General features: G+C 40.7%; 2 protein-coding genes across 2 annotated transcripts in view; both read left to right on the top strand.

Moving 5' to 3' along the window:
* The first annotated feature begins 1,727 nt into the window (after positions 1-1,727).
* LOC119739187 (transcription factor SKN7-like) lies at positions 1,728-4,756 on the top strand. The gene is made up of 3 exons (XM_038214020.1): positions 1,728-2,626; positions 3,087-3,394; positions 4,101-4,756. Exons 1-3 carry the CDS (start codon positions 1,816-1,818, stop codon positions 4,206-4,208), a joined length of 1,227 nt encoding a protein of 408 aa, XP_038069948.1. The 5' UTR covers positions 1,728-1,815; the 3' UTR covers positions 4,209-4,756.
* A 1,284-nt stretch (positions 4,757-6,040) lies between these two features.
* LOC119739225 (ras-related protein Rab-2A) overlaps positions 6,041-16,225 on the top strand; it is an 18,698-nt gene continuing 8,513 nt past the window's right edge. Inside the window, exons 1-4 of the mRNA XM_038214077.1 lie at positions 6,041-6,178; positions 7,675-7,746; positions 10,668-10,735; positions 16,148-16,225. The exon at positions 16,148-16,225 is cut by the window's right edge and continues 5 nt beyond it. Of these exons, the coding sequence (XP_038070005.1) occupies positions 6,133-6,178; positions 7,675-7,746; positions 10,668-10,735; positions 16,148-16,225 (264 nt within the window). The 5' untranslated portion in view covers positions 6,041-6,132. The remainder of the gene's footprint in view (positions 6,179-7,674; positions 7,747-10,667; positions 10,736-16,147) is intronic.

Here is a 16,225-nt window from a genome sequence, read left to right as displayed (position 1 = left end):
TGGACAATACAAACCACATGTGGAGATACATGGGAAAACACGTGGCGTACACGTTGATGGTTAGTGCTCTTGTTTACTTTCGAGTAAGACATTGTTGTACGTGGCCGGTCGTGCCATTTTTTGGGGGGGGGGGCGGGTTTTTTTTTTTTGGGGGGGGCCGAGGTCGGGTCGGGGAGCTGAGTAGTTGGGCCAAATAAAAAAATCTTTTCCCCCCTCAAATTAAAAAAAAAGGAAGGAGGAGGCCCTTTTGTATGGCCGCCCGACCGGGCTGTGTATGTTTTTTTTTTCTTCAGCAAAAGCTTTTCTCTTTTTCGAGATACAGTTCATTCAAAGCGAGTAGTTAAGTTTTGTTTACGAACGTCCTCTCGCCGATTCCTCATGATGATACCCCCCCCCCCTCGATCCGCGCCTGCATCATTATCGCCATCCCATAGGCGTTTTCCATTTAAATGCGCTTACCCCCCCCCCCCTCCCCGTGCCTTTTTTAACAAGTGCCCTTTTTTCTGAACAAGTGCCCTTTTTAAAAAGAAGTCGTGCACAATTATTTTGTGCCATCGGCTGCTCCGATCCGGGTGCCTTTTTTTAATTTCATGCATGTGTCGCCCTGAAAAGCAACATGTATTTTCCATTGCGTTTATGGTCAGTGTAGATAATCGTCGGTTTTGAACAGCGCCCCCATCGACAGATGGTATCAACCCCCCCCCCCCCCTCCCGGTATTCCTCCGATGTTCTCAGACTAAATCCCCGCCACCAATAACTTTGGATCATTCGAAATACGGAGCAGTTGATGAACTGGTAACCAATAGGTCACCCGGCCTAACTCTCCTTTTGTGCGCAGAGCCCGGCGCTTTTTTAGGTCAATACATGCGTGAATTTAAAAGGAGGAGCCTGGAACGGCCGATGGCACAAAAAAGGCACCACTTCTTTTTTAAAAGGGCACATGTTCAGAAAAAAAAGCCACGTCTCACCAAAAAGACACTCTTTACAAAATATGGGGGGGGGGGGGGGGGGTAAAACGCTTGTGAAAAAAAGGGCATTTCAATGGAACAGGGCAGTCTTTACAAAATATAGGGGGGGGGGAACCTTCCCGCTGGCATCGCCTATGAATATAATTTAAAGACGTATTCCCCCGTGCTATTTTTCGAGTTTCACCTCGGAAAGTTAGTTGCTTCCCTTAATTAGTTTTTTTATTTGCTATTTTCCTAGCAATATAAAAATGTATTGAATGCAAATGAGACAAAGTACATAGAAAACACGCCTTCGTTTAGTCAACTCTCCGCAGGGCACGTTATTGGTGCACAGAATGTAAGCAAGCCCCTTTTCAATAGGCTGGTTGCAGCCGACCAAAATCGTAATAAAGTATTTTTTTTCGTCAAAACAAAAAATACAGACTTTCAAAATGTTAGGAAAAATTTGTATTTTTTTGAAAAGAGCATGGGGTATACATTGTGTACATAAAATGCACCGGATCGTGTACGAATGCAGTAGCTGCGTGCGGCGTATGTACGCGTTCCACACTTCACTCTACGGTCGCGCAGAGGACGGTGCAGCTCATCAGGCACGTCGAGGCGCGCGGCACACAGCGCGCGGTACGTACGGACGTATGTACGGCGTGCACCTAGACGCGCGTCCATTAACTCCAGTTGCGTACGTGCGCGTGCGTACGTACGTAAGTGTGTGCAGGGCGCGGCGCGATCAAGTCATCATAATCATCACATACACAGCGTAGTTTGGGTTTGAATTTTCAGAACGTTTTGTGGCGTACACACGTACTGTGTGTTCTTGCGTTTCACTCAGAAATTCTTATCGACTGTCATGAGTTGTTCTAATTCTTCGAGCATGGGCACTGTTTCGTGTCCAATAAACTCGAACACTTTCCCTGGAAAGTTGTGGAAGCTTGTGAATGGCGGACGGTTTCAGTCCATTGGTTGGAGCAATGGCGGAAGCTGCATAGCAATAAACGGCACAACCTTCAAAAATGAGGTTCTTTACAACGACGAATTCAGCGTCTTCAAAACTCAGAACTTTTCTAGTTTTGTACGACAGCTCAATCTCTATGGGTTCCGTAAACTGGCTGCGGTGTCCTCAAAGGACAGCATGTCCGGAGAGGACATTCATCACTTCCAGAATCCGTACTTCAACCGCAATCGACCAGAGTTGTTGGGCCACGTTCGTCGGGCAAGTAGCCGCCGTCGAGGCGGCAGCGAGAACGCCGAGAACTCCTACTACACGACAACACCGTATCGCTTCGGTCCAGGCTGTTCTTCCAAGGGTTATCCGCAGACTCTGTTCCACCATCAAGGGGTCACCTATGCTCCAATCAAGCATGCCTCGCACTCTGAACCTCTCCAGGATATCAACAATCGTTTCAATCCGTACTACCGACCGAACTCCTTTGGCTTCGGTCCAGCGGGCCAGCAGTGCTTCAGCCGTGGGTGGGGAGCCGGCGGAGGTGTGCAGGGGCTCACGCTGGTAGCCAACACAGCCAGCGGTTCACTCACAGCTACTTGCCCATCAGAACCTCGGCTTGTCGATTTCCCATCCTTGTACAACCAACAAGGACAGCTGAGGAAATTTGTTGTGATACAGGAAGACATTGGCCACGTCTTTCAGGGGTCAAATGGAGGTGAGTTTGGCTTAGTCCCTTTTAGGCTAATTAAGATGGAGTGCAGTTTCTGAAGATTAAGTCATAACGTATAGGGCCTAGGCCTAGTTCCTTCCCCAGATTGTTCAGAATCACAGGCTAACCGCCAGCTTTAATTCTTGGCCTAGGCCAACATTTGTACAATTCCATTGCATTGGCTCATCAAACTCAGTTTAGGCCATGCCTACACTAGGCCTACAAATTTAGCCTGACCATAGCATAGTGACCAACCGCTTGCAGATCAAAAAGAATCTTTCAAAGTGGCTCTTGCATATTGACCTAAAATGACATTTGGATACATTCAACACCACTATTGTTAGGCCCTGTTCATATGCTAACTCTAAGGCCAAAAGAACTTATGAGAGCCTTAATTAAATTGATCTTATTCTGCACCTAGTGTTTGTAATAAGTGCCTGTGTTAATTTCTTATATTTTCCCACAGCAGGCTTTTCACTGCCAAGAAGAGACAACCTGTTGCTGTCCAACAGCTGTGACCCTATGATGTGTGCTGTTCCCCAACCCAGCCCACCTCAACAGGCACCTCCTCAAACCTTCATTCTCTCCCCACCACAAGCGCTGCAGAGCCAGGTGCTGACCCAGTACCCAGGAACATCGGGACCAGCCTTCCAATCTACTCCTCCACAAATTGCTTCTTGCCAAGGGGTGCCACCTCCTGATGAGAGATCATCACCGAAGGTCTACACTGAGCTATTGCCTATGACATCTGCCAAGAAGTGTGATTCGAATCTGGTAGGCCTGTAGACTTATAGAAGTGGAAACCCAATTTAATTTCAGTCATGCATCACGACACAATTGTCAATTGATCACAAATGATTTTTGGACACTGTGACCAAGTTCCTTGCCTTAATGAATTTCAGTGCTGTGTTATGTAAGCTGTGTAAAATCCGAAAAAGGCTGCTATTGAGATTGGAATTGCCTGGCTATCATCAGTCATTGATCATGACAAGACCTCAGTTAAATGTTCAAGGGCAAATGATTTCAATTCCAATTAACTACATAATCATTTTTTCACAATAATTGGGGTTTAGGCCAAGCATAAGGAGTATCTGCACAATCACCAATTTTCAAAAATGACTTCATGGTTTTGTACTTATTTAAAAAATAGTCAGACGGACACCTTTTTGGGGGACATACTGTAGTGAGGAAACAGGTCCCACATTTATTACAATTTTGAGATTTGTTGTAGTCTAAATACTTTGGATGGATCACAAGTACATCACAAGTCCAATCAAAGGTAATTAACTACAAGTCCATTCAGAAGTCCAGTCACAAGTAACAAGCAATAACAAAGAAATGCTGTTGCATGTCACAGTTACTTGAATAGCTTGCGGGTTGGCATGGGATTGGATGACTTGTGATGGACATACAACTTATGATCCACCCTGAACACAACACTGGTAAAATTGAAGGTTCATTTCTCTCTTTTCTACCTCAGCTGGCCAACAAAGTGGCGACAACCCTTCCCATCACAGCCAGTTGTGGAAGCATCGGAGCTTTGTCTAATATCAACAATAACAAAGTGCCTTCATTGTCTGCAACTTAAGCAGTTAAATTTCAAGAGAGTTGAAAGATGCAAAAATATCCACCCTACAAGAGATATGTTTTTCATCTTTGAGGATTTAACTTGTTAACTTGTATTTAAATGAATATCATTTTATTTTTTTAAAATAGTTTTAATATGATTTTAATTTTCCAACAAGGTGTTGTAAAAAAAAATTTGAAAACATGTAAGTAATTATATTAATTTAAATTTCTTTAGATTTTATGTAACTCTTCCAATAATAACTAGTCAAGACCTGAATACCGTTGCAGAGATATTATTTGGACAGACTAATTCTAGATGACATTTTATGAAAAATTAAAAAAAACAATCATTGCCTTTTGTTGTTTCCTCATTATTTAAAAAAAAAGAGTAGGCCTGATTTAGTTTAAAATTAGTCATTTCATTTGGTTTGAGTTTGGCATGATATAAGTAGCATGTAGCATAGATATCTGGGACTATTTGGAAGTAGGGAACATAGTGACCTTGAATAGAGACCTGACTGTATTAATGTAACTTCAATGTAATGTGGTCATATCTAGTCAGATATATATTTTCTTTTTATTGGTTCTTTCTTCTTCACATCCTTTAAAGAAATATTTTGTTCTATTTCTCAACAAACACCCTACCATTTCACAAAAAAACCTAATAAAGAGAAAAAGGTTTACCAAGTAACTTATAGCATTTAGAATTCCAGAAAAGGGGACAAACGTGGAGAGTTGCTTGTAAATTCAATTTTCATTGTTCAAATCGTTCATTGTTATTATATAAAAAAAAACATAATACAATCTTGTTCTATTGGTTTTCTGTTGAACATCTGTTTGTTTTTGCATCTGTATTTAAAGGCAATATATGACCATTTGCCTTTCAGGCATTTTGTTCGTTTCCAATAACACCATTCAAAATCCCAAAAGAATATTGAAAACTTAAACTGTTGAAGTTTCAGCTCATTAGATTTTTCACTTTCTGAGAAAAAAAAAACCATTGCACAACCTTTTGATCACGAAACACGATTTTGTCAATGACATCACTCGTTTATTCAAAAAATTGGAAAGGTACATTTTGGGATTTGTTCAAAATGACAGCACTGGCCAGACGAAATAATTGACAGGGTGTTTTAGTATACCAGTACGATCCCAAATCAAAAAAAGCTTTTCGAAAATAATTTGGTAGATTACTTTTGGGATAAATGCAAATGATCCTATATGCCTTTAAGTTTCAAAACGTGGCATAATACATTGTTTTCCATTTTTGAACGCTCTTGCGTCATGCCCCCCACACATAAAAAAGGAACCCAATTTTGTTTATGTGACGTTGCAATAAAGGCAGGCAATGAGTACATCACCATCTTCTTCTAAAATAAAATTGGTTGAAGTGGTCAGAAAGTGCCTCAGATCGTACGTACCACAGAGCATCTAGAATCCAAAAAAAATCGGGGCCCTTAAGTGGGCCCCGAAACCCGAGCCGTAATATTTTTTGACCCACTTTTTGGGGGACCAAGTTTTTTGTTTTTGGGCCCACGCATACCCCCCCCCCCCCCCCCCCATGGTCAGAGTGTGTGAGCTCAACAGTTGCACCGTGAATTGATCCTTTAAAAAGGGTTTGTTCGTTTAACAAGCTACGCCGATCACCTTTTTGTCGGTATCATTCAATACCATCGATTAGGACCTACTAAATGATGTTTGCGCTCCGTGCATGCAGAGCTCCCAAAAGTTTTACAATGAGTTTTACGCCTGCGCGATTCAATTAATGACGTCAACTTCTAAATCGTGTCGTCATCAACATCGCAGGTTTCTCTCAGTGGTGCCCGGCAACATCGTATTATCGGCCGTTGTATTCAGTTTATGACGAGCAGTGCACCAGCTGTCCGAAGTCAGTGTCCGAATCATAATTGATATCTTGTGTACATTGCTAAAAACAAGGCACAATGTCGTACGCATATCTCTTCAAATATATCATTATAGGAGACACAGGTGAGATTTTCTTATTCAGAATGTCGACGTTTATGTTCAGCCTTTAAATTTGCCACGCCCGTGTTAGTGCTCGTCTGCTTTCCACATGTGTAAACAGTGACACCATACCGTAGTGTCGACGTGGTTTGTGCATAGTGCATGGGGAAGCGCATAGGCCACTACCGCCGTAGTGCCATTCATTATTTGGATCCCGTCAAAATGGCTGCTTTGTGCTACTGTATATTTAGTATTTTGTAGCAATGTATTTGTAGTGAAATTATTACCGTGAGTAACGTAACCTTCTTAACTGTTCCATTTCATTTTTCAGTCTATGAAACTGTATGTTTTATTGTCTATCATGTTTATCAGCCGCTTAATTAAGCACTTGTCTGTTGAGTGTTAATGTTGTCGTGTTGATATCAGAATTTTCAATAATCGATATATCGGAAATCCAATATCGAGAATGTTTCCATGGTTCGATATAACGATTATCCCATGTAAACGTTAAATACCATAAAGATGACACTTTGATTAAAAAAACCCCCAAAATCATGAAAATGGTAAGTCCCAATTTCCCATGACTTTCTCTGGAGCATATTGCTCAAACTTTTTCAATCAAATCTCGGCGATCGTGTAGTAGTGTAGGGCCCGGTTCCTATAAGAGAACAAATTCCACTTTAAAATTATTAGACCGACCGAACTAGTTGGCGACATTCTCAATAAACAGGTGTGTCACAGAAAGAGGGCAGGGTTTTGATTTTTATTGAGGAAATTTGGGATAAAATGACGATGACAGCGCGGCAACAACACGCAACCCGGAAAATAAAGATGGTGATCACCGCGCGATGTACCGTGAGCACGCACGGCGCGCTGAATCGCTAGGCGAAAACCGCGCAGGAAAATCGTGATTTCTAACAATAAAACTGTTCAAAATTGCAAAATGGGTGTCCTTAGAATTGAGAAAAGTCTGCTTTTGATTGTAAAGGTGATTTTTGAGCAATAAAAGACCCCATTTGTTTACTCTAATTTGATCAAACACAACAGGGGCCCTACACTACACGATCACCCAAATCTCAGCACTGAGAGTTTGTCCAGAATGGGTGTTTTATTATTATAAGTTAGTTTTACGTTGGAGGAGACCGGCTAACTGGTGGATTCTGATGGACTCACTGGCCACCAACATTTTTTTTGCATGGCAAAATTGATGGATTTTGGCAGATTCAGGAATACTTTCTAGTAAAAATACCCAAGGTGTTAGGGTTAATGAAATACTTAAAATTAGGGATGCCATTTCTGGGCCTATCATAATGACCGCCGCAAATTTGAGATCTGCTGATTTTGGACATGGCACTCATGACTAATCATTGTTTATCGTACAGTTTGTATAAGGAACGTGGAACCAGTTTGGGACCGTTTGTAAAAAAAAAAAAAATGTTCTCTACTTGGATAAGTTGATTGTTCATAATTGAACTGAACCATATCAGAAACTTCATTACTTAGTTTTGCTCCATTTCCAGGTGTTGGGAAGTCATGCCTCCTCCTACAATTCACAGACAAGAGGTTTCAGCCTGTTCACGATCTAACGATAGGTAAGTTGAAAGTGACAGGAGAGAAGTCTTGGTTCAAGAATTGATTCGGCTACCCCTAACACAGCCAGACCCTCCCTGGCAAACTTAGCCGTGCCACCATGCTTGGGGTGGAAACAGCAAGAGCCAAAGAATCTTTCTCGGGTGAATGCTCAGAATTTCTCGGGTGAGAGTGCCGAGATTCCAAAGACTAGATTTGACTCGTCTTGTTTGATGGCGCCTTCTATCGCTGCGGTAGCTTGGCTACTCTTTGCATCCTGGGACAGCTTGCGTGACGAATGAGAATAATGTGCAACGCAAACTGTCCCATAATGCAGCGCTTCGTGTATACCTTCACTGTATGTCCGGTCTGGTGGCTATCCGTAAAAGCCAAGTAAAACAAATAAACCCGTTTCTCGTCCCCACATGCTTCCTTTTTCCGCCCGCCGTCTTTTTCCGTCCGCCGCCCCCCTTTTTTAAAAAAATTGGTACACTTGCAACATATTTTGCAAATTTTGTCAATATTTTGGTTCTTTATTTGTTTCCAACAAAATTGTAGTTATATGTAGAAAGGGTGACGGCTCCTTTTGGACACAATTTTGTATCAGCAAAAGAGTCGAGAAAATGGAAGAATTTATCTGCCATCTTGGAAAATCCGCTATCTTGGGGAAAAAAGGGGGGAGCGTCTCCTTCATTTTTTCAAAAAGTGCGGATGAGAAATTATTTTATTTCTTTTACTTGACCTTAAAGGATCTATGGATGGATGAAGGGACATAGTCTTGCCCTAAGGCTAACAAGAGACACACTTTTTGGAGAGACAATACAAAGACTATTGACTCCAATTCGGGCGATTTACAATGCAGTGCGCCACCAAGAGTTTGCCAAGAGAGTCAATTTTTCAAGTTTACGGTCGACAAAACATGGCCCATTTGAATTAGTGTCTGCAGACAATTTGAGCTAATTTTTTTATAGATTGGGGCATAGCATTCTGCCGACTTACAAAAAACACCATTATTGATAAAGAGAAAAGAAAAGTGTAAACAGATACTCCAATCAAAAGCTTACAAAACTCCTGACGGGACAAACGAACAATTTCAAATGTCCCGCGCTGCGAATTTGTCGACCATCTCCCACAATGCACTGGGGAAAATGAACTCTCCGTGGCAAACTCTTTGTGGCATACTGCATTGTGAATCGCCTGAATTGTGCATACAGAATAACAGAAATAACAGAATTTCCCTGGTTGGCAGTGTATTATTAACTAGTGCTCTTGACACCTGAACCATTCAGTGTGAAGCAAACATCATAAGTCATCCAGACATTTTTGCCGGGTTTGCCTTTGTCCATTCAATATCAAGAGGGTACCTGCAAGTTACTTCATCCAAAGAGTGATATGACCTTTTAAAGCGGCGTTCATCATGCATTGCTAGCTGTGGATGTAGATAATTACTAGTGTGTTTCTAGGGGATCAGTTTAAACACACATACCAGTACATTACCCATGGCGCTATCAGCTATACATGTAGCTCCATGGGGGTCCGCTCATAAGTCCGACGCCTCACAGGTCGGACTTATGAGGTGTCGGAGTTATGAGGCATACTATTTATTTATTCCGCCTCATAGGTCCGCCGCCTCATAAGTCCGATGCCTCATAGCTCTGACGCCTCATAAGTCCGAAACAGTGTTTGTCCATTGTCGGACTTATGAGGCGTCGGACTTATGAGGCATCGGACCTATGAGGGGGATTTATGCCTCATAAGTCCGACGCTTCATAAGTCCGAAATTTCGGACTTACGAGGCGTCGGACCTATGAGGCGTCGTACTTATGATACGGCCCCGCTCCATGCATAACCTTACCATTCACGAATAGTGCATGGATTGGGTTGCTGTGGTCTGTAACCTTCAAGGTTGAACAGTCAGCTAGAATCTTGTCTATGGGCTCTGTGTACCAACAGTAGGTGAAGCTGTGTGAACACTCATGAGCATGATGAGAGTTGGAGCATGCGGGACATTGTACGATACGCACCCCTGCACGCACTGTTTATGTGCGAGGTGCGAAGTACGCATGATTAATTTTTCATCAGTAATTTGCACACACCCATGACGTCTCCACGTGGGTGCTTGGCATGTAAAAAAAGTAAAGTAAAGTCTGTCCCGAGCCTATATGGCCCATCAGGCCGGCGTTTATCTCCGGTTTCAGTGGCATGAAACGACTGAGAATATTTCTATTCCCCCTGGACAGGATGCCAGTCCATCGCAGGTTACTCCCCAGCTAATGCTGGTACCCATTTATACTCCTGGGTGGAGAGAGGCAAGTGGGGATAAAGTGCCTTGCCCAAGGACACAACGTATGGCCAGCAGCCGGATTCTAACCCCTGACCCTCTGATCATGAGTCACGAACCCTTACCGCTAGGCCACACTTCCCCATGTAGCAGCTAAGCATGTAGCAGCTAAGAATCTGGATAACTCTCATTTTTTTTGGCAACGTTGAGGGGGTACTTAATGAATTCCACACCATAATACATGTACAGCTCACACCGCACGTTGTCATATGATGTTTATATTTTTAATTGTTTAACTTTTAATAATAGAAGTTTCTTTTGCAACATAAAGTGTAGGATATATACATCTGTCATTTGAAAAGAGTTCTAAATCAGCATATTAAGCAGATAAAACCTGGAATTTGCAACAAATCTCAGTTTACATTTTAATCGTTTTATTTGGAAATGCCAACGCTTTCTTTTGTATTACATGTGACAGTGACTGCCTAAACAAGCGTTAGTCAACCGCTCTTTGGATGTGTAGTATGGCGTTCACTGTTTGGACAGATGGAATCCCAGCATGTAGTATAATTTCAATCACGTTTGATGCTGAAACATTTGCATGACTTTCTTATGCTAATGTCTTATGTTTTGGCTGTTTTTTTTCCTTTTTTTTTTTTACAGGTGTTGAATTTGGAGCGCGGATGATAAATATTGACGGCAAACAGATTAAATTGCAGATTTGGGATACGGTAAGCACACTTGCCACTGTTATTCTTTCGCAAACAGAATCTGTTCTGATTGCACATCTACCAGTAGGCAATGACAGCAATAGTCATTGGGTTGTATACAGAAACAAGAATATAGTTTGTGTTCTTGAGCTGGATGCTTTACCTCAAGATGTAGTGTAAATATGTATACATGTATGTAACATATTTAGTAGGGAAACTTGGAATTATAATTTTAATGGCCCAATTTCACGGCGCTGCTAAGCACAAAAATTTGCTTAGCACAAAAAAAGTCTGGCTTAGGCCAAAAAAAAAAGTCTCCGGTTTCTGGTATGGAGCTTGCCCCAAAAGTGGTGCGGTGACGCGGCTTTTTTTTTTTTTTACCTGTTTTTTTTTTTTTTTGGCTTCAAATGTCGGCTTATGACTGCAAATGGTGCCCGACTAAACTTAGTGCAAATATATGGGAGTCCAGAGAGGCCACATAAATCTTATTCTTGATCATAACCCCATCTAAAAACACGTTAAAATTGTGCAGCAGCAGAATTTCAGTCAAACCAGTGAGTTTGGCGGTTTTGAAACATCATCTTGTATTGAAAAAAAACCTTTTTCATTTTGCCGACGCGCATGGCTACGGCGACGTGCGCGCATACCAGAAACCGGAGACTTTTTTTTTTGGCTTTATAAAAGCAGGTTACCAGCCAAAACTCCATGTGATTTTCATGCTAAGCAAACAACAGCTGAATACTAATCACGAGCAACATACATGTACATCACGTGGAGTTTTGGCTGGTAACCTGCTTTTATAAGCCAGACTTTTTTTGTGCTAAGCAAATTTTTGTGCTGAGCAGCGCCATGAAATTGGGCCCATAGCTCTTCCCATTTGAAACATTTGTGCTTAGCAGTGCTTGGTTACAAATGTATGAGTGAAAATAATATTACATTAGAAACGCGTGTTAGCTGTAGATTGGGCCAGTGATTTTCTGTTTCAGTGCAAGGGCTGTGCATCGGAACAAGTTCCCGACCGCTGATGTCAGGAAGCGGTTCCAGATTATGGGATCGAGTACCCGTAACCAACTTTACAAAGTGTTTAGTAACTTCTCAGACAATGAGGAAGAAAGGTTTTCAATGTCCTTTGTGGGAATGAAAACCAGTCTACATGGAAAAACAAAACATACTTCACGATTATGATGCTCACAAAAGTTGCAGTTTTTTAACCATACAGCTCTATGAAGCTCACTGTACACACTTGTGTGTACAGTGACTGAATTTGACTAGTCACAGTGCTTGCTTGAAATATGATCTGACTGTTGGTGACTAGCCTGTGTATAACTTGGCATGGCAGGGGAAGAGGATTGACTCTTTGACTGTCTTTGACTGTTCAGATAGCAGCAAGATTAGTCGTGTGTGTCTTGCACCAGTGGATGTCCAAGAAAATGACTAAACAGACATTTCTTTCATACAATGCTTGAACCATCATTAGTTGTACATGCACACAGTGCTTGGATTTTGAAATTTTGTTGTGTAGAATTCTTTTATTTATTAAATTTCATCTGTTTGTCTGCCGAAGCAGAAAATCCTTGGCTTTATTTAGGAAAATTCTCATCATCCACATTGATGGAACGTGTTTTCACTGATAGTGCATATTAATTTGAGCGGAAGGGATTGAGAATATATTGGGAGGGGATGGCCTTGGGGTAAAGGACATGTTTAGTATTTTTTGTTGGCATAATTAGTTAAATACTGATGATAAATATTTGCTGAAAATTGTCCGTCACAAATAGAAAATATCACACGTGCAGTTGCTATGGTACATACATGTACAGTCGAATCTCTTTAGTACAAACTCTGTTAATTAATACAAATTTTTGGTTATAACAAACATAAAGCCTTAGTCCCGACTGTGCATTTATGTGCACAATGAATAGGACTGATGTTCCTCTTAATACAAAATTCTGATATAACAAACAATTTGGCTAGGTCCGAACGAGTTTGTATTAACAAGACTTGACTGCAATCACAAAGCACGTTTCTCTCGTATCAGAAACCTCTCTTGCAAAACTACATTTGTTTATCCACTGCATTTACCATTGATAACATAAAACTTAATTGAAGTGGGGGTGTGTATGTCTAGAGCAGATTTATTACTTTATTGTTGATACATGTACATGTACAGTACATGCATTTGAGCACATGGTAAAAAGCGCATGTACATGTACATTTTAAACATGTACCGGTACTTGTATGTATACATGTACACATGTACATTGTACTTGGCATTCACTTGTGTTCCATTACACTGTGAAGTGTCATTAAATGTGCATCACCCCATGTGACTGTTGTACCTTGGCCAGTGCATAGTACAATGTACATGTATGCATGTATGGCATACCTGGTACTACAGTGTCCTCATAATCTAAAGTGGTATATATCTGGATACATTTGTACATTGTAATGCATCTCTGAGTATTCATTTTTCTGAGATGAATTTTGTAGGTCGCAACATTCATATACAAGTACGTAAACATGTATTTTATCTGCACATAGTTATTTAGGCCAGCATTCCTATTGGATTTAAACGAACATAACATGAAATTTCTGCGTGCATGCAATTGGGTCGGATACCAGGGACGTCAGGAATATGGGCTATGCTGTGCTTTTGACTGAAAAAACAAAATAGGAAACATAAAGTTTTTTTTTTTTTCCAATTTACTCAAAATACTGTGTTGGGGGAAAATAAATACATGTACATGTACATGTAGATTACATTTTTTTTCAGATTTGAACAATCCCGCTTCGGGAATAAAATAACCATATTGTTCTCGTTTCATGTTTTCTAAAATTGTCAAATTCGTCGGGTTCGTAATCCAACAACATTTATGAATAAAATTGCATGTATTCTGAAGCATTGGATGTATGTATGTACATTTGAGTTTGTACTTTGCAAATGATTGACATCATTGCACCATACATTGTACAAGGTACAATACCTCATAACTTTACTTGCAAAAATGTAATAAGGAAAATCAGTTATGCAGCCTATTTACATGAAACGCACAATTAATTAAAGGTACTTCATGTAGCGCAAACATTCCTTCTGAAAATAACCATGGTCATGATGGTGGATCAAACCGCCAGTAATACAATTAAACCTGATGCCCCGCAGTACACACACGTGTTTGAGTCCAGCATTGCCACGCACAATCCAATTTAGCATTCCTGTTTCTTACTACGACCAAAATTCATGCTATTACAACCATCTGCAGCGACCACATGTTTAGTGTGTGTGTGTGTGTGTGTTCACTGCAGTGACTAGTGAATAAAATCAATGGACTACCGGAATTGCTAATTTGGATCGCTTCGTGTGGCACACATTGCTGTGTCATGAGCGCGGACCATGTGTGCATATTGCTCTTTGACATGCACATAATTATTGTGTATCAATTTAATTGTCTTACTTTTTATTATAAATGCGATAAATTGTTATTGTTGAAGACAATTCCGTAAAAATGATGGAAATGTTCAGTACAAGGGAAATGGAGTTGAATGTATACTTGTCATGTTTGTGCACAACTGCAAAACTACTATATTAGATTTCTAGGTTATGAGTATGACACTAGCATATATTGTAGAAGAATATAATTTATGATGTGTAATTTAACACTAGAATAGGGTCTCGAACGACGCTGACCAACACATGAATGGTGTTTGCGAACAGGATTTTCACTTTCCACCTACCGGGAAGTAGATGGAGAAAGTCATATATGAAGATTGTGGACTTTCCGCGATTGCGTACGTGTTTTGTGGATAAAACTAAAAACACTCATTCATTGCGGGAGCAGTTATGATAAAAAAAAAAAATTGTACGTGAGCATAGAGTTGGTTTGTCTTTGCCAATGTTTAAAGCTGTTCCGGGATTAAATATTATTTTCATAAGAGTATTTGATTTCCCCTCTCTTCATTCTGTGTTTATACGGCAGCTGCCATCTTGAATGACCGGCTAGCTGCACTCCACACACACTTGGGCGTTCGTACTCGGTAACTCGAGAGCACGTTCGCAGGTCACTCGAAGAACAGGGTTTCGAATGCACCCTCAGATATCACTCTGATCAGTTTAGGCCTTCATGTAAAGATGTAGATTATACCTTCATGGATGAATATAAAAATCAGTATTAACAAAAAAAGAAATTTTATTGACCAGTACTGAATATAATAAGCTGGCTTTTAATTAAAGGGAAGATACAACATTTGCAAACATCATAAAAGGAAATGATCAAATTATCACGAAATACCTCAGTGGATTGTTAGGAAATGACAGTCTTAAGCATCCTGTAAAATCGTGGCGCCTGGTGTGCTGTCATTTTCAAGAAAAATGGGATTTTTCCATCGTTGGTCGGCCGACCAGCATTGGAGAAAACTGGCTTTTTTCCAAAAATGCTCCTAATTTTTCATAATTAGTTTTCTTTGCAATTGATTACACACCTGTGAAGGGGTACAGGCCTGCTAGACTGTATTCTTTGACCTTACAATTCACCGAAGTCTGTAAATTGCTCCGTTTCATCTTAAGTGGGGTCAGGGAACCAGACTCAAAGAACATGATTGGTTTTCTTGGTTTTTCCAGCATCTACAAGCCCAAAACGTGAAACAAGTCATGTTAACAATATTTGTTATATAACCGACATACAGATCCTTGTCATTTGATTGGTGGAACTCACATCACGTGACATTCCTTATTGCTCCCATTCACGCCACGGCTCAAAAAGTACTATCCGCCCATGGGGAATGGGAAATACTATTGAACAGTTAGGATTATGACGCGGTATTTGTGTGCAAATGCATGCTGGTGTGCGCGTTCAGCGTTGCGCGTAGCGCGTACTGTTCCAAAGAGCCAGCGCTAGCGTTGGGTTCAAACATTTTCGCTAAGGGGTGGTTTGGAAGAGAGAAATACATTTTCCTCCAGTTTTGTATTGAAATAAAAGTTCAAATATATCAAATGACAAGGATCTATATGTCAGTTATATATAAAACAAATATTGAGTGGCTTTAAATTGTGAAATGGGAGGAATATTATCGCTCGGTAAAATCTGGACTTTTCCAGTTCACTCGGAAAAGTCCAGATTTTACCTTGCGATAATATTCCTCCCATTCCACGCTGAGCCACTCAATATTTGTATACTATAACATACTAATCCTCCAAATCCATTTATTTCCGAAAATTGCCTCAAAAGCAAATGTTGTCCATTCCCTTTAAGTTTTTGTAACTGATGTGTTGTAAATTTCTTACCCTATACTCGTAATTAGCATACTATCATGTCCTGATTGATAATGTACTACATGTTGTAAACAGCTGATATCCACAACCAAGTGTGAATAGTGTGTAATTGATTTTTTTTTTCCAATGAGATTATTTGTGCGTGTTTCTGTGTCTTTCCCCCCCAGGCTGGGCAAGAGTCCTTCCGGTCCATCACACGGTCCTACTACAGAGGCGCTGCAGGCGCGTTGCTGGTGTACGATATA

This window comes from Patiria miniata, unplaced genomic scaffold, assembly GCF_015706575.1.
Source record: "Patiria miniata isolate m_02_andy unplaced genomic scaffold, ASM1570657v1 HiC_scaffold_30, whole genome shotgun sequence".
NCBI lineage: Eukaryota > Metazoa > Echinodermata > Asteroidea > Valvatida > Asterinidae > Patiria > Patiria miniata.
Note: the sequence above shows the minus strand (reverse complement) of the source record. Positions and strands in the feature narration are given on the sequence as shown.